Source organism: Nyctereutes procyonoides, unplaced genomic scaffold (genome assembly GCF_905146905.1).
Source record: "Nyctereutes procyonoides isolate TBG_1078 unplaced genomic scaffold, NYPRO_anot_genome, whole genome shotgun sequence".
In the NCBI taxonomy this organism is placed as follows: domain Eukaryota; kingdom Metazoa; phylum Chordata; class Mammalia; order Carnivora; family Canidae; genus Nyctereutes; species Nyctereutes procyonoides.
In genome coordinates, this window is record NW_026575146.1 from 57,191,347 (window position 1) to 57,218,497 (window position 27,151).

At 47.0% G+C, this 27,151-nt stretch overlaps 1 protein-coding gene across 5 annotated transcripts in view; it reads left to right on the forward strand.

Moving 5' to 3' along the window:
• Nucleotides 1-4,480: 4,480 nt before the first annotated feature.
• The window catches only part of SMARCA2 (SWI/SNF related, matrix associated, actin dependent regulator of chromatin, subfamily a, member 2), a 174,301-nt gene continuing 151,630 nt past the window's right edge, over nucleotides 4,481-27,151 (forward strand). For 2 of the 5 annotated variants that reach the window (XM_055309672.1, XM_055309676.1), the window contains exons 1-3: nucleotides 7,017-7,141; nucleotides 18,993-19,253; nucleotides 22,615-22,744. In XM_055309672.1, coding sequence (XP_055165647.1) covers nucleotides 19,029-19,253; nucleotides 22,615-22,744 — 355 coding nt within the window. In that variant the 5' untranslated portion in view covers nucleotides 7,017-7,141; nucleotides 18,993-19,028. Of the gene's footprint in view, nucleotides 4,597-6,339; nucleotides 6,493-6,658; nucleotides 6,797-7,016; nucleotides 7,142-18,992; nucleotides 19,254-22,614; nucleotides 22,745-27,151 lie in introns of those variants that run through there. The other 3 variants (XM_055309673.1, XM_055309674.1, XM_055309675.1) reach the window with 3 other exon arrangements.

The window sequence follows — 27,151 nt, forward strand, 5'->3', positions numbered from 1 at the left end:
GGGCCAAAGGCAGGCGCTAAACCGCTGCGCCACCCAGGGATCCCAGAAATAGAATTTCTAATGTTCTTCCCAAGTCACAGCGAATTCCCTTGCTCACTCCACTTTGGAGACCCCTGTCTTAGGCAAATTATTTACTGCCTCTCAGTTTCTTCATCTGTAAAATGGGGGTAATGTCACATAACTAATAGGGTCACGTGGATACATGGCATAAGTAATGGTCTGTGTACAAACAGTGGCATGTGATTTGAAGGAGAAATACAAGGAGATGCTATTATAATGATTATTGCTGATCACACAGTTGCCAAGTGTACACTCATGTTATTCCTAGCCTAATTTAAAAACCAAACAAAACCTCCTCTCTGTGCTCTTTATATGACTGCAAGAGATGAAGCTTCTCACCTCCCACTTTACACCCCCCAAAACAAAACAAAACAAACAAAATAAAAACATATTAGCCTTTTCAGCTTGGAAAACAACAGATTCTGAACACTTAGTAATCTTGTTCATTGACATGAGAATTATGAATTGGGAAGTCTGGTTAAATCCTATCGGATAATTTTAATAAACATATCTCATCCTGTCATTCAATAAAGTTGTGGGGGGTTTTTTGTTGTTGTTGTTGTTAAACAACGTACAATGTACTGTACTAGACATCCGGCTAAGTGCTGAGGTTTCAAAGATGAATTGAACTTGCTCTACCCCCTCCAGGCACTAACCATCTAGTGGAGGATACCAAACAAATAATCGCATCAAAGTGATAAGTGCTGTAATGGAGGTACACACTGGTTGCTATGGGAGCAGAGTAGGATAAGCAGCTTCCTTTGCCTGGGGAGGGCAAGGAGGGCCACTGGAAGGATGCTGCGCCACAGCTGAGTCTTGGAGGACGTGGACTGGGAATGTGCATTTTGGTCAGAGGGAACTATATCCAATATGGCTCCTTAGGAACCAGTAGGTAGGCCAGGCCTCTGGAGCTAAGTGATGTGAGGAAGTCAACAAGGCTGGCAGAAATCTGTCCTTGCCTGGCCTTGGAAGACATGCTACTGCTGAAATTCATCATGGAATGGACTGGAAGTAGACAAAGGCTCTCAAGCTAGAAGGTGATACCATCACAAAGAGGACTGGGTGGTATTTTGGAGGAATGACTGGTGAAACAAAATCTCTTGAGACTATTGGGTGGGAAGAAGAGCAAGGAGTGTTTACCTCCATAGTAAATTTACTTACTAATTCTACACTCGTCGCTAAAGTCAATTGTCGGCTGATTCACTTTGTCCACGTTTAGGTTCCGTTACTGTAGATGAATGTACTCATTGCCCAAGTGTCTGACTTGCTCCTGTTTGAGCCAGGCAACATTTCAGCCAGCAGTACCAGCGTGCCTGGTGGGATCACAAGCCTCCTAACTTTGCGCACGGCATCTTTCTTTATGAGGGTGTTATAACTAGATATCAATTTTCAAACCCAATATCTACTCTAAACAGAACATCAACCAGAGCCGACTTACATAACAAGTGAATGTGGCCAGACAGACATGAAAAAGCGACTTCTATCTCTTGATGCCAAAGTAGAAAGAGAAAAGCAAGTTCAGAGAACACATTATGACTCATCAAAGTCCAAAAGGAAAAGCTTCATGTGAATATAGCATCCTGTGCAGCCTCTTGGGGTCCTTTTAGCCTCCAACCATACTGGCCTTTGTGTGGATCTTCTGCGAAACAAAAGGACCCCATCTTTTTCCTCCTTAACATCAATTGTTAAATGTTGCTTTACCTCAGAGATGAAGCTTATGCTATACGTTCTACAATCTCTCTCTCTCTCTTTTTTTCCCTGAATGCCTTTTCATTTCTCCTGAGTGTAGGCCTTATTTTTCTAACATTTCTACTTGCTGCAGTGCAAGCTACAAACAAGACGGTGAAGGCAGAAAAGACCTGAAGGGAGAAGGTGGTGCTTTCTTAAACCAATACGAAGGGGAAAGGAGATGCAATATCTATATTTAAGCTCTGCTCCAGAGATAGAGATAGATTTTATTTTTCAATTCCCATAGTTGAGCATATAATGCATTGAAACCAATCCCTCCAAGTACTGCATCAAAATTTTATATGGGCCGAAGAATATACACATGCAGCAAAGTGAGTATTTTCTTTTTAACTCTCCCCCCTGACAAAACGCTGCAAGGAATGTCCAGCTTCTTCCTCCAGCATCTTACCAAGACGATTGTTCTCTCTTTGAAATTTGGCATGGCAGGTAAAGGTGGAACCGTAAAGGGAACACAGGTACTTACACACAGGGGAATAAAGGTATGGGGTTGGCATGCCAGAGAAACCAACTGGGCCTGAAAAAAAAATTAAAACCTAGCTATTAGCTAATGTAATAAGCATTGCCATTAGGTTAAAGCCCTTTTAGAGACAACTAGGTTATCTGGCTATATTATTAGTTGCAATTTATGAGGCAGTTAGAAGTCATACTTTTACTACATCGCTAATTTTAAGGTTTCTCACTGTTTATTTCCCGGGGAAAAGTTATACAGGCATATCCTCAGGCAGAAAAACAAGTTCTTACAGTGGACTGACTCTTCAGGGCATACTATATTGTTTCTCTTAGATGCATTTTCTTTTGTTGTCCTGAGGTTCATCCTAGGATAGACAGGAAATTATAACACCAAAGTCATGGAGCAAGTAACAAAGCCTTCGAAACTACAGGGTGGCTGACACTGGCACTCCCAGAGGCCTGAACTTGGTGCCCTTGCAAACTCTACTTCCCCCCAGCAGCGGGACCAGCCCCGTAAGCGATTTTTGCCACTTACAGACCATGTGCAGCATTGGGTGCACTTTCCATTGCTTCTTGACGGAAACTTCTCCAGTGCCTAATTTCAAGCATCCGAGAAGTGCATTTCAGACCTGGTTGCTCCAAGACTCAATTTTGCAACTGCAAAATGGTCTTAAAATAGGATTTTACTCTAGGGGGAAAATTCTCCACTAGAGAGTCACGGTGCACTTTGAATGACTAATTGAAGCCATTACATTACAAAATAAAGGATACATCATTCTTTTCATAACACTACCATATAGGAACAGTTTTAATTTTAAGAGTCAAGCACTTACATTAATCTGAGTCTGAAATAATAGGCCCCTGATTTAAAATCTCCTAACATTCTTTCACACTTCATAAAACTAAAAATAAAATTGTCTCAGCAAACACTGACCTATTCCGCCAGCCAAAGAACTGTATTTCAAGGAGAATTGGAACAAGAGGTCTCCAAACTGCCAAGTGCCAGCAGTTTACTGTTTGCAGCCTTAATGGGTCTGCAACGTGAGGTGGGAGAGGACAGACTGTGGGCTGCACAGGATAAGAGATTTAGTCCCTTTCTTAAATCAAAAGCAGATTCCACGCTTCAGCTGTCCCCTCACCCGCTCGCCCCGCCCCCACGGGGTTGTTTTTCCCTCTCTCTGTATTCCTTGTATGCATTTTATTCGAAGATGACAGGTGAGGGAAGCTTCACGTGCCGTATCTGGTCCGCAAAGTAAACAGAGGGGTTAGGGTGGGCTTATTTATTTACAAGGCATTCAGCCTCTCAGCTGTTTTTCCCTCGCTGGCATTTGGAAGCTTGCCGTCCTTTAGAAAAGAGACAGATTTGGCAGGAATGTTCTTTGTGCCCGCCTCCCTTTTTTACGGGGGAGAAAGGGGACAGATTTATAATTACAACCTTGGGGAGGGGGGAGGTAACGGGGGGGGTGGCGTAGAAAAAGTTTCAGCCGGCACGACAATGCCTGCTTTTTTTTTTTTTTTTCCCCTTCTTCTTCTTCTTCTTCTTTTTCTTTCATGGTCCACACTGTGCAGTGCACCAACAGCTCCGGTGCCACTCGGAGCCCTCCCCCGGTCCCCTCCCCTCTTCCCTCTGCAGGCGCGCTCCGGCAGGCGGAGGCACAGTTAAATTCCAGCACCTTCTCCACCTACCCCCAAACTACTACGCGCTATTACTACGGCCGCCCTCCCCTCTCGCCTCCCACCCCACCCCCCACCGGGGTCGGGTGGCGGGACGGGGTGGGGCCGCCCGGCACGTCCCTTCCAAACCTCCCCGCTCCCACCCCGAGGCCGACCGCGGGGACAGGGATGCCGGACGCCCAAGTCCTCCGGGGCTCGCCGCTAGCTCCGCGTCCTGCGCAGTTTCTCCGCTCCAGGCACCAGCACGGCCCGGGAGCCGGCGCCGCGCAGACACACACACACACACACACACACACACACACACGGATCCACGCATACAGTAGAGCGGTCTCGGTGCACATTCTTGCACACCGCCCCCTCCCCCCCCCCCCCCCGCCCCGAGCTCCCGGAGTCGCTGAGCGGGCCGAGTGACAGGCGCGTCCCGCCAACCCGCGCCCGGGCGGGCAGGGAGGAGCGGCGCGCGGGGCCAACTGCGGCGCGTCTTCCGGCGCCCGTGGAGGCGGCGAGGGTGGGACGCGGGGCGGAGCCCGACTTTAGGAAGAGGAGGGGATGGCTGTCATCAATGAAGTCATATTCATAATCTAGTCCTCTCTCCCTCTGTTTCTGTACTCTGGGTGACTCAGAGAGGGAAGAGATTCAGCCAGCATACTCCTCGCGAGCAAGGTAAATATAACTTACAACTCCTTTCTCCTCTCCCCCCCCCCCCCCGCCCATCCATCCCTCCCTCCCTCCGGCCTCCCGGGCTGCAGCCGCCGCGCAAACCCCTCCGGCACCGCGCCGCCTTCGCCGGGGAGTCTTCATTATTATCCTAATGATTATTTATCGTGCATGCACGGAGACCAAAACAAACAGGCGGGCCAACCGCCGCCACCGCCACCGCCACCGCCACAACAAAAAAGCCCGCCTCCTCCCCGCGGGCCTCAGGTGGAATGCTCTAACGACAGCTCCCGGGCGGCCGTGGAAGAAACGGGAAAGTTTCAACCGAACCTTGCTGTTCTAATAATAACAGTGATAATTACTACTTCGGGGAGGCGAGGGGCGGGTGGGGGGGATCCCGACACAGCACAGCCGTGGCCCCAGGTGGGCAGTCAGCGATGCGCTCGCTGCCAACTCCAGGTTGCAACACACACACACACACACACACACACACACACACACACACACTCCGCAAGGTTGCAATCCCCCCCGCCCCATCCCCTCGAAGCTGGGGGAGGGGGCCGGCTGGAGGACCCGGGGGGAGGATGGAAAGGCGACAGTTCACCCCGAGCCGTCCTCCCCGGAAGAGTTGGAAGGGGCGCGGGAGAGGAGGGCGAGGAGCCCGGGCTGGCGGCGGGGCGCCAACGATCGCGGCTGCCACCCGCTTCCCGGGGACTTGTTTAAAGGGCTCCGGTGGCCGAGACGCGAGCTGATCGCGGCGGGAGGAGCCGGGGCTGGCGCGCCCGGGAGGCGGCAGCCACCGCCGCGGGGCCGGTGCGTGCGGGATCGGAGGTGTCACCTCCACTTTGGCGTTCCCTCGGGCGGGGGTGAGGACGCTGACCGGTAGGCAGGCCCTTTTTCGGCGGGCGGAGGGGTTCCCGGGGCGCTGCGCCCGGGGCTCTGCGGACGTCCCCGCCTCTGGTACCTGGCGGCCGCGCGGGCTCGGGTGTTGAAGTTCGCCGGGTGTCCGGCCCGGGCCGCGCCGCCGGCGGGGAGGGAGGAGGCCCCAGAGGAGGAGGTCGGAGGTGCCCGCCGGGCTCGCTTACGCTGCCCTCCCCCTTCCCCGGGTTTGTTTTCGTTTGCTCGGCGTCTTTCCCCCCAGCCTGAGCCGCGGGGACCTCGGGCGTGGGTCGCCCGCGATCGTCGGGGTGCTAGGGGCTCGCCGGGGCCCGGGAGAGCCACGGCGGCTGCGGGCCGGGAGGCCATGATCCGGATAATCCTCTCTGCCTGACTGTCACAAACAGGACCCGCGCGCACCCGGCCAGCAGTGGTGGCGTTCGCCGGAGAAGGGGAAGGGCTGCGAGGGGGTGGGGGGTGGGGGGTGGGGGGAGGAGGAGGGCGGGGGTGGGGAGGGCGGGAGGCGGGGAGACCGGGTGGGAGCCTCCTCCCCACGATGACACGCACCCCTTCCTTCTCGCTCCCTGCTTTCGAGTTTGCTTTATTCCCATCCCAACCTGATTTACCCCTTCCTCTGCTCTCCCCCTCCATCCGGCCGTCTTCCCTCCTCCCGTTTGCGTTGCAAAACAGGGCCATGCCATCTGCAAAGGTGTCGCGGTGCACTTCCCCAAATAACCGGTCCGGCGTGCCGGTCCCCAGGCGCCCTCCGGCTGCGGGCGCACCCCGAGCCCGGTGCTCCGGGTGCCCCGCCGCAGGCCTCGCAGCCTGGGCGCAGTTGCACCGCGCGGGGCGGGGCGCAGCAGTGCGGGCTCCCGGGGACACCCGTGCCCTGGCCCCGGCGCCCGGCCGGTTTCCGGTACACGCGGGGAAATCGCCTCCTGCCAGCGTCTTGGCGCTCGCCCCTGCCTCCGCCGCCTGGATTGCATTATTATTTTTATCCGGGTTGCAGCTTTGCGGCGGATCCTGGTGAGCGCAGGGCAGGCCGGACTGCTGGGGGTGGGGGGTGGGGTGGGGAGGGAGGGAAGTTGGACGCGGATCAGGCAGGAAAAAAGAAAAAAAAAAAAAGTTTGGCAGGGCGGCTAAGTAGGGAGGGGGTGGGAGGGGGCGGCGAGCTCCCGCGGCTCGCGCCTCCGCGCCCTCGGGGCCGGCGCGAGTGTGTCTGCGCGGGAGTGTGCGCGTGTGCTGTGCGCGCCGGGGCCGGTGCCCCCGTCGCGGGTAGAGGCGCGGGCAGCCGCGGGGAGCCCGGGGAGCCCGGGGAGCGCGGGGCGAGGTTCGGCGGCGGCGGCGGCGGCGGCGGGGGCGGGTGGGGGTGGCGTGCGCGTGTGCCTGCGGGTGTGAGTGTGAGTGTGAGTGTGCGCGCGCGAGCGGCAGAGAATCAGGAAGTCACAGCAGCGAAGCGCACACAGACATGTTTGATCGCCGTGACATGACGCGCGCGAGGGAGGAAGCGGCGGCGGCGGCGGCGGCGGCGGCGGCGGCGGCGGCGGCGGCGGGGGCCGGGCCGCGGGCTCGGGCTCGGGCGCGGGCCTAGGGCTCGGGCCGGGAGCCCCCTCGGGCCGTGCGGCCGCCGCAGGCTCGGCGAGCCCCGCGCCTCTTTTTGTTCCGCGTCCCCCAGGTAAGGAGCCTGCGCCGGCGCCGCCCGCCGAGCGCGGAGCTTGCCAGCGCTCTCCCTGCCGGCCCCCGCCGGGCTCCCGGCTCGCCTTTCCTGCAAAGTCAGGCCGGCGGGGGCAGCGGGCTCCTCGCCCCGCGATCGACCGCGTGGAAACTTTGCAGCGGGCAGCCCCGCGTCGGGGAAGCAGGAGGCCTCGCCCGCCGCCGCCGCTCGTCGCTCTGGCTCCGCCGGGTGCGGAGAGCGGAGCGGAGCGGAGCGGCTGCGCCCTGGGGCTGTTGCACATCCAAACTTCGGGCCTAACTCTCGCACGGTTTACCCCAGCAATAAAATGCATATATTCCGAGTCGTCCTTTTGGGATTGCCAGGCGTTTGGGGGAAAGAAAAAAAAACAACATTTTTTTTTTTTTTAAGAGAAGGAGACGGGCTTTGGGGAGTCGAGCAAAGTGGGGGTGTTGTGCAGAATCCGTTCCTTCTCTAATGCCTGCGCCGGGTGTTATGTAATTTTAGTGGCACATGGGTGCAAAGCCCACACTGGGCTTCTCCCCTCCTTTGTTTATATAACTTTTGGGAGAGTTTTGCAAGGTTTCGCCTTTTTTCCTTCCTCCCCAGTCCGATGGACGTGGGTGCTTTTGAAACAACAAAGCGACCGGGGTTACTGGCTTACGGAGAGGTGTCATCGTCGTCTCCCGGTCATTGGGCAGACTGGATTCCTAAGGACGTGTAATGGTAGAGCATGAGGGAGGCATGAAGGATACACGTTTGTCTGCTGCATGGAGTGGTTATTTTTAACGTCTGTGCGTCATGAAGAGCAGAGTTAAATTTTAAACTTCCATTTCAGAGGACTTTTTTTTTTTTTTGAATTTATTTACACCTGGTTGTGCCATGCCTGTAGGAGCAGAATGCTAGTATGAACCGAAAGATTGTTTGTGGTGCAGGGTGTGGAGTGGAAGAGAATTTCTGTCTTAACCAAATTAAGACTCCAGAAGGCCCTGAGAGCTGTGCTAAGATAAAAGGCATGCCCAGTGTTGTGTGTGTGTGTGTGTGTGTGTGTGTGTATACACTTAGATATGCACATTCAAATATTTCCGTAATATTTTCCATCAGTTTCTTGGAGGGCCACTGCCCCAGGCTTGTTTGCCAACACCAGACTTGGTAGGCTTCCAGCCCACTTTGAGCACACTGGTTAAGTGTTAAGAGGTGTGGCAGGTTTGAATCCAAGTTGGTGCATTGTTATGCAAATCAAGACACACTTTCTCTTTTAGGGATCTAATTGCGCTTTTATTCTCCTGGACTTTTTTTTTTTCTTTCTTTCTTTTTTCTTTTCTTTTTTTTTTTTTTAAAGCTCTCTGACGACTCAAATGTTTGCTACTGAAAGAAGGGATTTGCAGATACCTGTTAGGTACCAAAGATATTTATTGCAGTGGACTAAGGAAAAAAATCCAAGCCTGGAGACCCAGGTCCATTAACCTGGTTGGAGGCCTTAAGAAGAGGCGCCTTGTAGGTAAAGAGCATTGTAAAAATAAATTAGGAGTTTGGGGTATCAGAAGCATTGAAGGATGGTCAGAGGTGAGGGAGCGCTACCTTCAATGCAGCCTTTCTCTTATGAGTGACAGCAGTGACATCCTAGCTCCGGGACTGAGGACTGGCTGCACTGTGGCGTCTTAAGAAAATATTCACCGCAAGAGTATGTTCAAAGAAGCTTTAGATCTTTTCTTTTGTTCGGTTTTAAAGTGGTTTTTGAGCATTTCACGTCAACTTTCTTGAAAAGTGCTTTGACCAACACCTGAGGCTTGGAATTGACAAAAAAAAAAAAAAAAAAAAAAAAAGTGCCCCTGCTTGTATTTTATCGCCAATGCTTGAATTCTGTTTAAGATATTTCTGACAGTATAGCTAGCTGGAAAGTAACACTTCGGCAAATAATTTTTTTTTGAACTTTTTGACTTTGATTAAGAAGACATTTACAGATTGATATAAAAGCATATTCTGTTCTCTCTGGGAGACCATTGTGATACCCCTGATATTACCATAATATTTTGACATTTCATTTTAAAGGCTTATTATGTATTGGAGCAAGACCATAAAAGAGAAAACTTTCATAAATTTTAAAAGTGGTGGTGTCTTTCAGTATTTTCTTGGCTCTCCCCCCCACCCCCTTAGAAGTCTTGCTTTGTAAACAAGGCCTTTGTTTGTCAAACTCCCCTAGGTCAGCAGCTTTTTGATACTCTAGAGAAATAATAAATCACGATTTGTGATAACTTGACATGCTGCCATGAGGACAACTGAATTATCACAAATATAATGCTAGGCAGTGTTTGCCAGCCCTAGCATATTGAGGGAGTGTTGATAGGACCTGATTTCAACCAGCACAAGTTTTGATTCCCATTATTTGTGGTCATGATGATTTTAAGGGGAGCCATGGACAATTTGTTGCTTAACATGAGTGGACTTGGAGAACTCCCTATAAATGAGTCACTTTTCTCCCCAGCAGTATTTCTGGTGAACAGATGAGAAAATTTCCCTAATGTGAAAGCCATATTTGGGAGCTACTTTTCTGATTTTTTTCTCTTGTCACTTTTTTATGTGAAAGAATTATCTTCTGAATCACTCCTTGTCCCTAAATGTGTTCTGGTGGATTGTTTTAGACCAACAGAGGATGCTGAATTCTCTGTCATCTTTGGAAGACTTTGCATTATGGAACTTTAATCTTTAGCCAGTTGAAAAAGTCCTGGGTCATTCTGTAAGTGGTTGGGAGCAGAAGATATGGAAGGTGGTGAAGTTATTTAGTAGAGTGCTTAGGAAGGCCTGAGACGTTTCTTTTTTCTACATAGAAAGTCATGACTTTCTCTTTCTTTGCCAGAGAATACAGAAGTCTAAAACTTAGTTCTGCCAGAATCGTTGTGGAAGACAGCATGTTTATTTTGAGGTTATTTACCAGCAAGTTAAATGGGATCTTGCAACGTGGGTTTGGAAAACTTTTATGACCTTATTACTGTTTATTATCCCTTCTTTTTCTCTCATGTTAATATGGTACTTTTCATTGAAAGTATTGAGGGTACATTAAAGATTTTAAGTAATACAGGCATTAAAGATACAGTCAAAGATGCTAGAATAATTATACCTTAGCAAAATATAGAATGGAGCTGCTGAAATTCAGGAGCCAGATAGCTGGGTCTTTTCGGATGTTGGGCATAAGCATCGTTTAATCCTAATTATGAGTGAATAACTCATTAATTCACTCTTTTGGAGTGATGGTTTAGATATGGACTACAGAATTTGTTTTTGAGATTTTATTTATTTCTTTGGAACAGAGAGGACGAGCAGGGGTGGGGGGGGGCAGAGGGAGACAGAGAAAAAGACTTTGTGTTGAGCACTGAACAGGATGTAAGGCTCGATTCCAGGATCCTGAGATCATGACCTGAGCTGAAGGCGGACACTTCACCGACTGAGCCACCTAGGCGCCCAGACGACAGAATTTTTGACTGAAATATTGACATAAATGGTGCCCTTCTGGACTTCCAGATTTATAACATTATTATATAACTATAACTATGAATTGTGATGATTTCTTCATTATGCAAGACTTGCAGAACATTCAGACAGTTGTAATCAGGCTTTATGCCTGTATCATGTAAAACCTTTAAAAATCGCAGTATTCCGTCATATTTTTCGGTGCATAAGCATCAACTTAAGCGTCGCTTTTTACACCAAGACATTATCTATCTATGGCTCTGCGAGCACTAATGTTCTTGAAACTGTTTAGAAACATTGAATTTAAATGTGGGGTGACCCTTTTGTGAATTGTCCAGTAGAACCTATAGAAGGCTGAAATAAGTTTGAAAAAGCCACTAAATATAATTATAACTCCGCCCTCCTCCCCTTCTTTCGAAACCAAATTCAGTATTTGGAAATTTAAATCACTTAATAATAGAAAACAAATCTCTGACCACATATATTGTTTTATAGGTTGACAGTGGTCCAAGGGAAATTGTCTTATCAGTTTTTGTTTGTGTTTTCCTTGTTTAGGGTGATTATATATTTCTTCACCTACTTGATTTGTGTGTTCCAGTTGTCACCATCCCACTGGAAGATGAGTCATTGATGTGGAAATTGAATGTATAGGAGGAAAGCCCTCTCCCACCTTCCCCCAGTGCTTTTGAAGTGGGCGTATGTTTACCTTTGCAGTATCTGCACCTCTTCTGTACTTTACTGCTGTGCTGTATTCATGTGTGTGCTAAAATGCTTTAACTCTAAAAAATAAACAATCTACAGGGCACCTGAGTAACTCATTAGGTTAAATGTCTGCCTTTGGCTCAGGTCATGATCCCAGGGTCCTGGAATCGAATCCCATATTGGACTCCCTGCTCAGCTGGGAGTCTGCTTCTCCCTCTCCTTCTGCTCCTCCCCCTATCTCTGCTAGTGCTTTCTCTCTCTCTCTCTCTCTCTCTCTCTCAAATAAATAAATAAGATCTAAAAAAAATAAATAAATAAACAATCTACAATTGAGAATTTGTGTTTTAAAGAATGTACCTAAGCATCTGTGATAAACTGCACAGGCCTTGTAATGCAGGGAGAGGTCAGGGTGAGCTGTCACAGGTCCATGGGGTGGCCTTGCAGCCAGAGGAGGGCAGGGGTGTCGGGGTTGGGGTGCAGATCATCAGAAGAAATTCCAGAGATCACAGAGACTGTCTGAAGAATCCACGAGAAGGCACTTGACCTGACTGTTCAGGGAGGTTCCAGTTGGGGAGAATTGGTGGAAGATGACATTGGAGATGGTAGAAAGACTTGATGTCCAGGCTAATGCATGAATATTTTATGTAGTGTGTATTGGAGGCTTGTGTCAGAAGTTTTGATCAAGGGAATCCATGAGCAAAAACATTCTAGATTAATCCGTGGTTTCAAGTCCAGGGTAGGTATTGAAGCCGTTGAAAGGATCCTGGAGATAATGTACATTTTTACACCATAGCTCATAAGGTGTCTTCAGAGGTAATATTTTACTTGATTCGTATCAGAATTGTGGTTGTAGCCTGAGACTATTTTCCCTGTTTTGTAGATGAAGATCTCGAAACTTGAAGAACTCCAATGAACTATGGTGGTGGTTTTTTTAAATGGCACGCTCATCTGTAAATGGCCATGATCCATTTTAATTGCAGTGAAGGTGAAGGGTTCCTTCTTGAACTTTTGTTGCTACTGTGAAAGTCAGGGCAAGTGGGGGCATGTCAAAACCCGGCTGTCATATACCTAGGGCTCATTTGGCAAGTAAGGGTTGCATTCTGCTGCTGGGTCATTGCATCTCAGCCAGAAGAGTTTTAAAAATATATATTTCAGACTCTTCTATGTTTAGTATATAAATACCATTATCTTAGCAGATAGAGAAGAAAGTGGCTATCATTGTTCTTATCAGCATCCCAAATGAGGTTGTTCTGCAAAGGGGCCTAATAGAACCTAGGAGAGATGGTTGTGTGTGTAAACGTACGCAAGACGTTACAGGTCAGGGTGGCATGCCCTGAAACTAGCTTTTGTTGGTTTCGTTGCTGTGGTTTGGTTTTGACCAATTGCGCAGCATAAATCCAGCTAAATGTTGGAAAAGATAGTAATCCATGATAATCTTTATAACTACCAATGGACATGGGTCCTGCGTTAGAAGGATGCTCCGTCGTAGTTTACTCTTTTGTTGAGGGCCTTCTTCTGATACTTTGGGTTTTCTCGTAACCACCTTCCTCCAGGGACTTTTTCCTTGGTGCTAACCTCGGGTGTCCTCCTGGAGGAGGTCCTGGGGTTGTATGATAGGCAGGCTTTTTGTGAGAAAGCAATCCACCGCCCCTGCAGGGTGATGATGTTAAGTGCCAAGTTTCTGTCGAGCATCGCCTGGGGATGGTAGGGGCAAGAGCTGCCCCCCCCCCCACGCCCTGAGCCTTGGCCAGGTCTTCACTCTGGGCAAGGACAGTCCCAGGGCAGGTTATTTAAAGGAAGGGCAGCCACGAACGTTGTAATTTGCTTCCTTGACTGTACAACCGAAGAGCCCACAGAAGCCTGACAAATAGAGCACCGTGTTTCAATCCAGCCCCTGTTTTTGTTTTTGTTTTAAGATTTTATTTACTTATTCATGGGAGACATACAGAGAGAGGCAGAGGGAGAAGCAGGCTCCCTGTAGGGAGCATGCTGCAGGACTTGATCCCAGGACCCCAGGCAAACTGGGGCCAAACTCAGACACTCAACCACTGAGCCATGCAGGTGCCCAATCCAGCCCCTTTTTAAGATCTAGCTGACTTCGAGTGGGAAGCTAAAAGTGAACAGTTTAGCACACGAAGGAAAGAAAAATGTATTCCATCAGTAAGGCCACTGAATCAGTGACAGGTCATTTTTGTCATGACACAATGCACCTTATTTATGATGGGGAAAAAGTCACAGGAATTTCCATGTCCATCAAGCTTTGGAAGAGCACTAGGAGGAAAATGCTTTCCAGGTTTTTCTAGAGTCTTGGGTCCAGGATCATGTAATGTTTCACACTAGGCCCAGCGTGGTTTTTCACGGTGCGGAGTGTTTAAAGCTGTATGTCTCAGATGGAGAGGCAGGAGGACTTTGGTCATGTCTCACCGTCTATCCAGGCAACCTTGGTCTCTGAAAAAGAAGCTTCTGGTAGATTTATGTCCTTTATCTCCACTGCTGTTCTTACCCACTGCCCTCTCCCCCGTTAAGAATAGCAGTGCTTCTGTTCCACTTGGAGAGATGTTGCTACTTCTTGTAGGGGAATTATCAATTCCTTTATAGAGAAAGCTACATAGAAAAGCGAGAAGCCCTTCAGGTCAGGAGATGTTCTGAATCAGCAAACAGACATAAAAAGAACTCTTATCTTAACTATCTCCTGAGCCTTGCAGTTCTCCCGAAACAGCCAGAAAGACTTGAAAAAGACTGAGCTATTCTCAGGGCTGTGAGCGGGGCCTAATTTTTATTTCTAATGTTCCACCTTTGACCTGTACCCCAGTCTTTCTGTAAGTCCAGCAGCATGATAAAGATGCGCTGCAAGGCCAGGATCTGACCATGCTTGGTGAAGACTTATTTAAGAGGTGCTGTCTGGTCGGGGTGGTTGTATCTCCCCGAAACTCTCCGTGACTCGAAAGCAAACATGTCTGGGAGACATCCATTTATTTATCTGTCTGTTTGTTTATTTATTGATTTATTTCTATGTATTTTTTTTTCCCAAGGCCTAGCTGAAATGGCATCTTCTCCAGGAAGCCTTCCCTCATCCTCTCTTCCTTCCTCCACCCAGGCTGCAAGCAGTCTCTCCTGTCCACCCTTAGCTGTATACCTCCTTGTCCTGCAGGAGTTTCCATTTGATTTTGTTTTTGTTTTAAACATTTATCTGCTTATTCAAGGGAGACACACAGAGAGAGGCAGAGACACAGCAGAGGGAGAAGCAGGCTCCCTGCAAGGAGCCCGATTGCGGGACTCAATCCCAGGACCCTGGAATCACACCCTGAGCCGAAGGCAGATGCTCAACCACTGAGCCAGCAGGGGCCCCAAAGAGTTTCCAGTTGTTTCCCACCCCACCCCCCATGCTATTTATGGATAAGTCCCCTTTTCCTATCTGACATGCAGAGCCTTGGGGGAAGCCCTTGGGGCCTCTTTGTACATCCTACACTCCTTGTGCCTGGTGGAGATTCGGGACAGTTGGCAATAGATAAGTAAACGGGCCCCTGGATGTTTGGTTGGACATTACCAACCTTCGCTCATGAGCTATGTCCACCTCATATTCTCTCCGGGGCTTCTCTGAACTTCACCGATTGGTCTGTCATCACAGCCAAACCCTGTCTGGCACAGTATCCCTCCCATTGCTTCCATCTTGGCTTCTAGGCCATTCTCTCTGCGTCCCTATGCATGGTGGCACTCCAGCCACAGTGGAAACCCTCCACCCTGGTGGATGGCCTTGCCCTGGGCTGGGACGAGAGATCAGAAGTTCCCGCTTACAGACGTGACTTTGGGCCAGCGGCATGGTCCCTTGCTGACTTCCCACCCTCATCTCTTGAAGGAGGATGTGACAAAATGTGTCCTCAACTCAGCGTTGTTCAGATTGCTGTGAAGGCCACGCGAGTGTGTTTAAATATTACCACGAGAGGGCGGGGTGGTCGGTATTCCAGCTGATTGCCGAGGGACAGCAAGGTGTATGTTTGGTCGCGGTTGTCATGGTTGGACTGGCGACGCTTAAAATTCCAGGAAGTTGAACTCCTATTAAATGTGCTGATGGGTGTGCTGGGGCTCCGAGCTAAGGAGGGAGGGAAGGAGGTTTGGGCTGAGGGAAGGTGTCTGCGCTGGTTGCAGCTGTGGGAAGCTCTGCTCCGACTTTTATTTTTAAAAACACACACTCCCCTGGTTGTAAAGGCAGGGTCAGGACACAGAGAAAGACAGGGTGTCCCGCTGAAAATGTCTTGGCCAAGAACACAGCGACCAGTCCTCGGGGAGCACATGAGCAGGAGGATGGGGACTCGCGGTGCCAGGGCATGGGGAGGCTGGGGTTGCCAGGCTTTACCGGCCCCCCACCCTGGACACCTTTCCTTCATTATTTCAACCACTTAACTGTGGAACAGGCTGTGCTCTTCTACATTGTGACAATGTATAACTGTCCCCACCCTACCCCCCAACATGAAAGAGAAGCAGATTTTGAGCAGATTTTGAGCGTGAGCTTGTGCACAGACACACGGCTCCTACCCTGTCCAGGTGGTCTGGGCTGACCCTCCGCTAACCGTCCCCGCTGTGCCCACCGCCTTCGCTGTCTGTCTGCGCCGGTCATCAGTGCATTGAAGGAGGAGGAAAAGGGTTTGAATCTTAGGGACGCCGGCGGCATGGTTGGTGAAGGAGCAGCCGAGTTGGCCAACACTGGACTTTAAACCATAACCCCAAGACCTTGGTCACAACCTGCGCCTCCCCCTGCCTGAGAGCTGTGGGAACGTCTAGCTGCCTGCAGAAATGAGGAGCGGGGAGAAGAGGCCAGGGCAACGACCTCCTCTTTGAGAGTCTCTCCTCTTCAGGATACCGGGGTGCTAGTGCAAGGCGGGAATCCGGGGGCGGCCCAGGTCCTGCCGTGGAGGTACCCTGACGTATGCCACCACTCACCAGGTTGGAGCACGGGGGCAAGAGGCTGCGAGTCCCTAGTGGGCAGGTGCAGGAAGCGTGGAGATACTCTTCTCTGAAGCCCAGAAGGACACAGAGACTGTCGAGGAAGAGCACTCTGCCCCAGGCCCCAGGGTCGGTGACAGCCCTGGGACACGACAGGACCAAGTGGAACCCCGCATCTCAGGACACCCAGTCAGGACAGCCAGAGTGTCCCAATCGAGGTGTACGATCGTCCCGGATTCCTGCCTCAGCTGTTAGCAGGGGGCAAGGCACCTCAGCTGTTAAAACTTCACTGTTTCTCTGGGCTACTACTTTCTCTCTTTTGTTTTTTTGTCTTGTTTTTTTGTTTTTGTTTTTTTTAATCTGTGCTGCTTCTTGGACACATGCGGGAGGCCCATGCATTGGGCCCTTCTCTGCTTATTAAGAAGTTTCTTCTACAACACGTTCCTGTGTTCACATTCCACTTAAGTGTCCAGTATTTTTCCACTCTTCTTCTCATCTGTTTTCCCCTTCTAGGAGTTTCCCTTAACAAAAAACGAGGAGCATTTAAAAAAAAATTTTTTTTTTTTTATGGTACCGTATACAAGGCATCACAGCACTCGGCCAGATTCCCCGCCGAAAGCGGTCGCAGAGGCACGAGGTAGTGCTGTGGGGTAACGTACACTAAAATATACATAAAATGTGGAAACTGGGACTGCCAGGCGGTGTGTTTGTCTCTTCATTGTTCAAACTGGTGGTAGGTTACCGGAATAGCTATTGAAGCCCATTTCAAGGTAAACCATAACAGGAAGTAAGCAATTTCCTTTTATTCACTAAAAAATAAAGGGGTGTATTAGTTTGCTGATACACATGAAAGAACATTCTAACTCGTAGTACCTCTGGATTGATGTCAGCTTCCTAAATTAAGATGCTGACTGAAGGAGCCTGTATGTGAGGGGGTGGCATGCCAAAAAAAAAAAAAAAAAAAAAGTTACTTCTGCCTGCTTTGTTAATCATAAAGAATAAATAATAACATTTGGCTCTCTAGTGAATTCAAGGCTATAATTCACCCTTGAAGCTTCCCTGTTGTTTTAGAAACCACTTCAACTGGGTTCTCTGAGTCCCATCTTGTACCAGCAAAACACAGTGTCACAGTCGCTGCAACGCAAAGCCTTTCATTGCTTCCTGTTTTTAGCCCAAATTCATTTATCAGAATGGCCTAAATTCTTGCCGACACTTCTTAGATTTCCTTACGCGAACATAGCTCGGGCACGGATTACTCTCTAATTTTTTATTTATAAGATAACTTGATTCTTAATAGTTTGCCCTTAGCATTCGCGGGCAGTTCATTGAGATCTTTTTCCGAGCACTTGCGACGTGCGGGCCCCGGGGGAGTGAGGAAGAGCCAGCAACACCCTGTCCTCCTGCCGTCACCCGCGAGGGACTCCGCCGGGGACACAGCAGCTTGCGGGGAATGGTGCTTCCCCTGGGACCTCATTTCACTGGAAAGGCCCCGGCTGTGAGTGGCCGGGAACCCTGTGGTTCATTCCACTCCCGTCACTGGGCAGTGGCTGAGTGAGCAGATCACGGAGGGGGTCTCATCCTGTGTGTCCTGAGGTTGACAGCAGCGAAGTTTCTGTGCATACAGGTGTGTGGCCCCAGATAACAGAAGGTCCTGTGTGACACTTAACTCTCACTAGGGTCACTAGGGCTGTTCAGTGATCATTGATGGGAATCTGAGAAATAGCTTATTTGCGTAGTTGGGCTCATATCCAAGATGCAGGTGTACCCGCACCCTGAGGTGTTCCCCCCCAGGATGGTGGGCTGGGGGGTGGGGGATGCCAAGAAGTGCTGGAGTGTGGATGATGGAATACGCCTTTCCCGAAATCGGGAACTGGGATTTTCTCACCTCGCCTGTGCGGCCCCATCTGGTAGTCGTGGGTGACTTCCCTTGGGAATCCTGGAGCCCGGAGCAGCCTCGGGTGATCCCTGGTCTCAGCTCTCCCAGTGGTCTTCAGTTCATCAGCCGGCAGGAGGACCACGGGTGAAACCGTTTCTTCTGGTCGCTTGGGGTCCAGCGGAGGTGGTGGGCGACGTGGCCCTGCGTGGGGGTGCTGCTGGCTGTGGGGCCCAGAGCTCGACACTGCCTTTCCGGCTCGGCCAGTGGTTGTTCTGCGTGGGTATTTGGACCCGTATTTTGTTTGACTCCCACAGTCTCTGCATTTGTCACGATGGGCAAATTCTCTTTAAACCTCAATTTCTGAAATTGTACTTCTTTCCCCTTTTAACCATCTAGAATTCTCTGTAAAGTTTCCAACGCTCATTTACTTATGAAAACGTGTCTTGGTTGGATATTCTTTCAGAGGTTTTATGGTTTAATGGCTTTGGGGGGTTAATGACTTGTAAGGTGCCCAAGCCAGTAAGTAATGGAGAGCATCTGTTGACTCCAGTAATAAATTTCAAACTTGTTTAGAATTCTGCTTATGTGTTAAATTTGAGTTTCTCTAGTGAGTCTTTTGTATCTTAGATGATTTATATCTTTCTGGGGAATCATTTAGAGTGTTTTTTTTTTCTTTTAAACAAGTGGTCTTCATAAAGACTGGGGCAGATGGATATATATCACACTCACTCAAACATCTGGACAAGACAGGGCAGTTCTGTTTGATGTTCGTTACAGAAATGGCACCATGAAATACTAACAAGTTTCATTCTGGTCTTAACATCATGTTTAAGACATTGCCTTTCTCTTTTCTTCTTTCCAACTCAGCATCACTCTACTGACTGGCAAAGACAGGAGAAGTAGATGTCCACACCCACAGACCCTGGCGCCATGCCCCATCCAGGGCCTTCACCGGGACCGGGACCCTCTCCTGGACCAATTCTTGGACCCAGTCCAGGACCCGGACCATCCCCGGGGTCTGTCCACAGTATGATGGGGCCAAGTCCTGGGCCTCCGAGTGTCTCGCACCCCATGCCAACGATGGGCTCTGCTGACTTCCCACAGGAAGGCATGCATCAAATGCATAAGGTAAGAGTTTCTTTTCTTTTAAAGATTTTATTTATTTATTCATGAGAGATACAGAGAGAGGGGCAGAGGGAGAAGCAGGCTCCCTGCGGGGAGCCCGATGCAGGACTTGATCCCAGGACCCCAGAATCATGCCCTGAGCCAAAGGCAGGTACTCAACCACTGAGCCACCCAGGCATCCCAAGAGTTTATTTTCTTGTTCACTCTTGTCTTCTGAGTCATGGATGGCTAATATCCCTGATAACTCCCCCCACTTCCCCCCCCACACCCGCCACACACATACTTTTTTTTTTCTACTATTGTTAACAAGAGAATCAAGCGAGGTCTTTGTCTTATCTTGTCTGTTATTAAAAACATACGTTCCAAGGCTCTAGTATTGTTACAGATGTTATACAGGAAGATCAGATCTTGGCTTTTTGAAAAATACTAGATAGAATTTGCAGCTCTGACGACAAGATTCTGTGATTTGTGGGCTGCGGGTTGTGGGCCTGGTGAATAAGTGTATTCACGAATAAGTCTTGATTTTTTTCCCCGACTGTATATGTAAAATAACATATCATCCACAGATGGATTGTATTGAAATTTATTCTTATTCCCTAAGAATGTTGATATTTATTTTTCAAAAAAACAGATCCCACAGAGAAAGAAAGAAAATGGGTCATTTTCTAAGGCATAATTTTAAAAGGCTTTATTGTAATGAAATAGTTTTCCAGGGAATTCCTAAAATGCACTTTGCTATCTCCTCTGTCAAGTGGCTTTATTCTGATTTTGGAAGAGGGCTGGGACTCTGCAGAGCACAGGCCCATTTGTTTGTCTCTGGACTACGGTTATAATTTCTATTTATGAGGCTTGGATTGTGGCTGTAGGAATGATTTTATCAGTGCAACTTGGTGGTAGGCCTTTTGCAGGAGATGCAGAGAAGAGCATGTAGCCTCTTGAGAAAGCCAGCCAGGTCCGGTGACAGTTTGCTCTGAAAGTGAGTAAGTAGCCAGTGAGAATCAGTGAGGCCACACTGCACGGGACCTAAAGGTCATGCCTGGCTTCTGGATGGTGGGGCTGCCTCCTGGGATTAAGTAGGCAAGCGGTGGAATTCGACGTCAAAAGAACATGTCTTTCCTCTAATTGTGTAAGACTATAGGTCAGTTTTTCAGGTATAGCATCAGAGCCCAGAAGGGAAGATCCTTTTTCTTTCTTTTCCTTTTCTTTTTCTGTTTTTTTTTTTCTCAAATTTTGTTGATGATTTCCCAATCAGGAGAGCAATATATCCTTATTTTGAAGAGTAAAACCATACTGAGATAAAGAAACGGTTAATCCTGGCTTCACCCCCAGGTAACAGCTTTGTGCTTGCTTTTTATAAGTTACCACCCATCTGCTTGTTCTGCGAAAGTACTGTGGAAAACCCAGGTACATACATCAAAGAGGTCTGATTTTTTTTTTTTATTGTTGTTTTGCTTTGACCTTAACAGAATCCTATCATCACTGTTTAATGACTCTGAAACTTTCTCTTTTTCTTTGACAACATATCCTGGCCCACCCTCTCCTATCCCCAGGTTCACTCTTCGCTTTTTAAGGTTTTTTTTTTTTTTTTTCCTCAACACATTTTTTAGCTTGTCAGGTATCTAAAGAAATAAAGCCACTTATTTTCCATATCATATTCTTTAAGAGATGTATTGAACATATAGCCATACTGAAATCATTACACTGTCTTGTGTTCATATTAAATTAATTTGGGAGCTATTATAAGGTCTGATCTGTCACTTTTGGGCCTTCATCCAAGTGGGTTGAGTAACTTCAGGATGGTTGGAGGCTGTCTCACCTCCTGAAGGAGAGATTGAGCTGACCTTTAGTATTATTCAGGCCTTGGGAAGGTAAAGGTGTGACATGGTATAGGGTCACCCGGAGGATTTTGCACTGGGTTGTTTCTCTGGGTGATTATCTCTTCCGATCCCTTCCGTTTTGTGGCCTAGCATCTTTGTCACATTTTCTCATATTCTCTCCCCACACCACCCCATTTCTCTTTTTTGTTTCAGTTTCTTTTGTTTTGCCAAGAGTCTGCATTTTTTTTTTCCCATCCTGCTTTTCCTTAATCCGCCACTCAGATAATTCCCTGCGAGGGGACACGGTTAAGTGCCTGGAGTTCACACCTGCTGACCAGATGCCTTTTCCTAGAGTCTTTACAGGCAGCTCTATGCCTTGTCTTTTTCCTCCTTCTCCCTCTGAGAGTCAGCTTTTTGCTTTTCAACATCACTGGAAATAAATAAACAAGTGGCCTAAATACATCTGCTTGTGTTGCTTTGATTCCCTCCCCATTATTACTATTTAACAGACTCAGAGACACTCTTTATACCAAATTCTTCCCATTTTTCTTCTGAGCATCCTCTTTATGGTAAATTCTTCCTCTTTTCAAGTGCGTGCTTTTGACTCTGCAGAAATTAACTTTCCTTTCTGTAAAACTGCAAACACTCATACTTTCTTGCTTGAAGTCATTTGGTTTCTATAAACTCCTGGAAATATTTCTTTCAGGCGGTTCTGAAAATTGCTCTTCCAGTTTGGGGAGGAATAGACTTTTTTCTTTCTTTTTTTTTTTTTTCAAACACATGGTCCACTGCCCAATTCTGGATTGGATTAATGTCAACTCGATGGCTCTTTATCGTGTGCCTGTTATGTACGAGGCCTCATGTCCTGTTTCCAGTCCCTGTGTTTTTAACCCCCCTCCCCCAAATTCTGCCTTTAAAACATTTTCAAGTCTTCCTCTCTCTGTGGTACAGATTCATCCATCGTACCTTCTTTCTCCTCTGACAGTACTCTGCTCCTCCCTGGCTGTTCCTCTTTTCCCAACTGCGTGGAACTTTCTGGTTTTGACTTTTAAACTTTCCATAGAGTTCTTTGCTCTCCGATGGAAAAAAAAAATTTACCAAAAACATGGATCATCACCTACATTTCAAAAAGTCTCCCTTTGGTCTTTGAACTAAACTTCAACCTACAACAGGTCTCAGGACTTAATTAAAAGGGTAGTGAAGAATAGCTTACACTTGTCTACCTTGTGAACAGACTTCATTTTTAGTTGTAAGCTTTTGACATTGTTAAAGAAAAAAATCCAATTGTTTAAAGCCTTAACTTTTGACTAATGGATGGTTTTGCTGATCCTGTTGGTGTCATCTTATTTTTTTTTGCACTCACCTATAAAACATATGCAATATATGATGATGCAGGTAGGATAGTTGTGGAAATATATAACTGTCGTATGAGCAACAGATGATTATGTCACTGTTTTGAAGACTTTAAAGGTGAGCGATCTCAATGGTCCAGAGGGAAGTATTGTACCTTAAAGAGGCATCTAACTGATGTTCTTTAACTATTTCAGCCCATCGATGGTATGCATGACAAGGGGATTGTAGAAGATATTCATTGTGGATCCATGAAAGGCACCGGTATGCGGCCACCTCACCCGGGGATGGGTCCTCCCCAGAGTCCGATGGATCAACACAGCCAAGGTTTGTGTCCACCATATACCTGATACCAGCTCCATACCAGAGTCTTTCATCTTACTTATTGGTTGTTTTACTTGTGACTTCCAAAGAACGTGTCTAAGAAAGATTGAATCCCACAGTCTTCTTTTCCCCTTACCTGGACCAATGCAGCTATGATTTGTGTGGGCAGTTTTATTTTCAAAATACTAGTAAATTCTACATGAGCCACCCTGGGTCCAAGAAATTTGCAAAGGGGCTTTGTGTACTTTGTGCAGGTTCTTTATTATGATCTTCTAAGATAAATTAGGTCCCCTCCATTTTGTAGTTGGGGAAGGCAAAGCTTGGAGAATTTACTGTGTTTTTCCTAAGTTAAGGGCCAGAAGAATCCAGGTCTGCCTCCAAATGACAGCATAGATATGAAGGTAAGATGAGCCACCTGTGTCCCTTGAAATGCATGCTCATACATTGTAAGGTGGCTTTTTCTGGCAGTGGAATTAGCTGTCATTGCTGGTGGGTGGCTGTATTAGTCTCTTTGGGCCGCTGTAACAAATTCCTACAACCCAGAGAGCATAAAACAACAGAAATTCATTTTCTCCCAGTTCTGGAGGCTGGAAGCCTGAAATCAAGGTATCAGTAGGGCTGTGCTCTCTCTGAAGGCTTTCGGGAAGAATCTTTTGTTTTGCCTCTTCCTGGCTTCTGATGGTTGAGAGCAATCCTTGGCATTCCTTGGCTTGTAGATCTCTCATTCCAATCTGTCTTGGTCTCCATGTGATGTTTTCCTGAGTGTCTGTGGCCGTGTCCAGATTTCCCTCTTCTCATAGAGGCACCAGTCATTGGGTTAGGGTCTCGCCTAATCCAGTATGGTCTCATCTTAACTTGATGACATCTGCAAAGCTCCTATTTCCAAATAAGGTCCCATGCCCAGGTACTGGGGTTTAGGGCTTTGACATATCTCTGTAGAGAACATAACTCACCCTGCAGTAATGGCCAATCAGTATATGGTATATTTCTCTTCTCCTTGGTGCTTTCTTCCCTCACTGTTGAAGTATCATAGCAAAGATACCTCAGTCTTTGAGTACAGTGTAACCTGTTTTCAGGATCATGAAACGGTGGTTTCAGCATTCAGGGGCATGCATTAATCGAGGACCAGTTAACACTGACATGTTGATCTTCTTATTCAAAGTTTGTGGTTTGTGTGTTATTGTATATACTCCTTTGTAGTTTAATATATGCGAGGGTTTTTTTTCCCCTTTATTCATGATCAACCATCCATCCATCTGAGGGGAGATTTTTGACCTAGGATTTAGAGAAATGTATTCATAATTTAAATATATATATATTTATATATAACTTAATTTATATGAACAATTAATCCTTTATATATTTCTGTATATATATTTGTGTGTGTGTGTGTATATATATATATGCAAATCATGGAGGCATAGTAATGTATCTTCACTAATAGTCAAGCAGCTTTTGAATATGCCAGCCTCTGATCTGATTTTCTTTTCTTTTTTTTTTTAATCTTTTTTTTAAATTTTTATTTGTTTATGATAGTCACACACAGAGAGAGAGAGAGAGAGAGAGAGAGAGAGAGAGAGAGAGGCAGAGACATAGGCAGAGGGAGAAACAGGCTCCATGCACCGGGAGCCCGATGTGGGATTCGATCCCGGGTCTCCAGGATCGCGCCCTGGGCCAAAGGCAGGCACCAAACCGCTGCGCCATCCAGGGATCCCTGATCTGATTTTCGATGTCAGACAGATGTAAGGGTTGCAGATGACTCCTCAAACATTGACCACATTGGCAGAGCAGCCTGATTCGTGGGGACCCTTTGCAATTTTGGAAGAAATTATTTGACCCATTCAGTGTTAAGAATGGATTTAAACAGGTTTCACAATTAAATTCTAAGGAGCCAGGTGTGTTCACAGAACTAATGTAAATTTCATTTTTACTACCTGGGAGGTGTAGATGAGTGACATTCAGTGATTCTCAAAGCCAGGTGCCTGTTCTCACTGCTCCTGGCTCTATAGTACCTCTAGTTGTAGGGCTTGAGGAGAAAAGTTCGACTCAAACACTTTAAATGCATGAGTTTTAGCTGAGCGTTTTTACTTTTATGTATCTTAAAATTTCTCTCATTGCTTGTTTCCTTTTATTCTTCTTGGAGTCCCCATTACTTGGTACACTATCTAGCACATAAATGGATAGATACCTAGTTAATTTTGTTCAGTTAGGTAGAGAAGTGAACCGATGCATTCACAAGTCAACAATTTTAAATAGATACTAACTTTTATAAAATTTCAGCACATTATAATTACTTAGGGATGTAGGGGGTCTGCATTAAATGGGATCAGTATTAGCATATAATATTTTTCTCCAAACTAGTAAACTGCGTTGCAGGCTGGGCAATGAGTTATTTAAAAGCATATTTTTGAATAAAGTAGCATTGGTATAATACAGTCTTATTCTATATAATGATCTAAAAAGAAATTTAGACTCTGTAATAGCATGTATCTTTAAAAACCCCATTGTAAAAAACCATTTATAAACACACAGGTATAGAGAGGTGTGGTATTGATTGGAGAGCTGCCAGCTTTAACTACCTAGCAACGTATTAGGTTATTTTGAGGTATTGGTTGAGAAGCAAAACCATTTCCTTCAATAAATACTGAATTGTGTACCTTATGGTCCCAATGATAACACTGTTTATTTTTAGTCTATTGGATAGGAAAAGCCTTGAAAGGCAAGTATATAATATTTAATGTGTGTGTGTGTGTGTGAAGAGAAAATTCATATAAAATTGGCACTTATAAGTTCAAGATTATTAAAAGGAAAGACATGACTGCTTCTCTTGAGGCAAGGTGAAACCAGGGAGATAATGGCCCTCGAAGACTAGGCAAGGAAAACTGCCACTTTTGGACTACTTTTGAATGAGTAAGTCAAGCCAGAGTTCAAAAAGACCAGATTCTATATCGACACTGGCATCCTGTAGACAAATGTATATTCGCTCTCAGGCAATTTCTTCACCTTGTTTTCTTAACTAAAGATAATTACTAAAATATGTTATGTTGTTTCATCATTTAGATTCATGTTTTTTCCTGAAGTTTTATGGAATGCTAGTCATGTGGGGGGAAAAAAACAAAAGGAACCTCTCTCTTTATCTGAAACACTGTTGCATATTTAATGTCATACTGTGATAGAATGATTCTATTAACATCCCCTAGATTTTCTAGGGAAAAAAGAATTTTCCATCCCTAATTTCTTCTTGTCACGTTGGAGGTAAAATTTTGTTGCATGGATTAATTCCAGAAAATGATTTCTATTCCACTCTCAGCTTCTTCCTTAGCGAATTTGAGGTAAACGTAATCATTGTGGCTGATAAAACTGTCTCACCTTCCAAGCTTCATTTGCCCATACTTCATAGTTTAAAAGAGCCACTTAGTAAACAGTTGAGTTTAGGCTGGATTGTCTGATGCTTGGGGCCATTGTATTAACCATCCAACAATTTATCTTGGGTAAGCTATAACTGATAACCTTGGAGACCAGAAGGCAGGAGACGCGTGACCCATTTCAACACCTTCTACTATGAAAATGCCAGTAGGAGATTTTTGGTAGGAGGTTTGTCCCCTGTGCTAGATAGAGAGTTGGACAAAACGGGGTCAGGAAGGTGCTTTGAACAAACTATACCATCACAGACCAGCATTACAATGAAGGGGGGAATGTAAGCCTCATTAAGAAGGAAGAGCGTTAATGACAAAGTTATATGCATGTTGTGGATCCTCTCTAAATATTTTCTGTTACAGGTAACAACATACTGGACTTTAAATTTCTGCTGGTCTTGCAGGCTGCTTTCGGGGGCATTTTCTTGGCCAACATCTATGACTGACTAGAACCCTGATGGCTGAGTGGTCTGCCCTCTGTTAGGAAGTAGGGATTTGGGAAATGAGAGTTAGTAGATCTTCCAGTTCTGTTCGGGGCAGGTTTCTTCTGAATGAAGCTCTGCTTCTCACCAGCTGATCGCACAGAACCGACCCTTGTCTTAGAGCATCTGAATAAATTTGTTTCCCTTTCCAAATGGCAATGTGAGATCAAAGTAATTACAGCCTTTCTTTTTAAAAAGATTTTATTATTTATTTGAGAGAGAGAGAGAGAGAGAGAGCAAGGGAGACCGAGCAGAGGGATGAGCCAGATGAGCGGCAGAGGGAGAAGCAGGCTCCCTGCTGAGCGGGGAGGACTCTGGGATGGTGACGAGAACCGAAAGTAGACACCCATCTGACCGAGCCACCCAGGCACCCCCATTACAGCCTTTCTTTTCTCTAGTCTTTTGAATGCTGGTGGTGAGTCCCCAGTCAGTGTCGGTCTGATATTCTTGGACCTTCATCCCACAGAGATGCACAGAGCTCTTTCAGCTCAGACCCAACATGGGTTCAAACA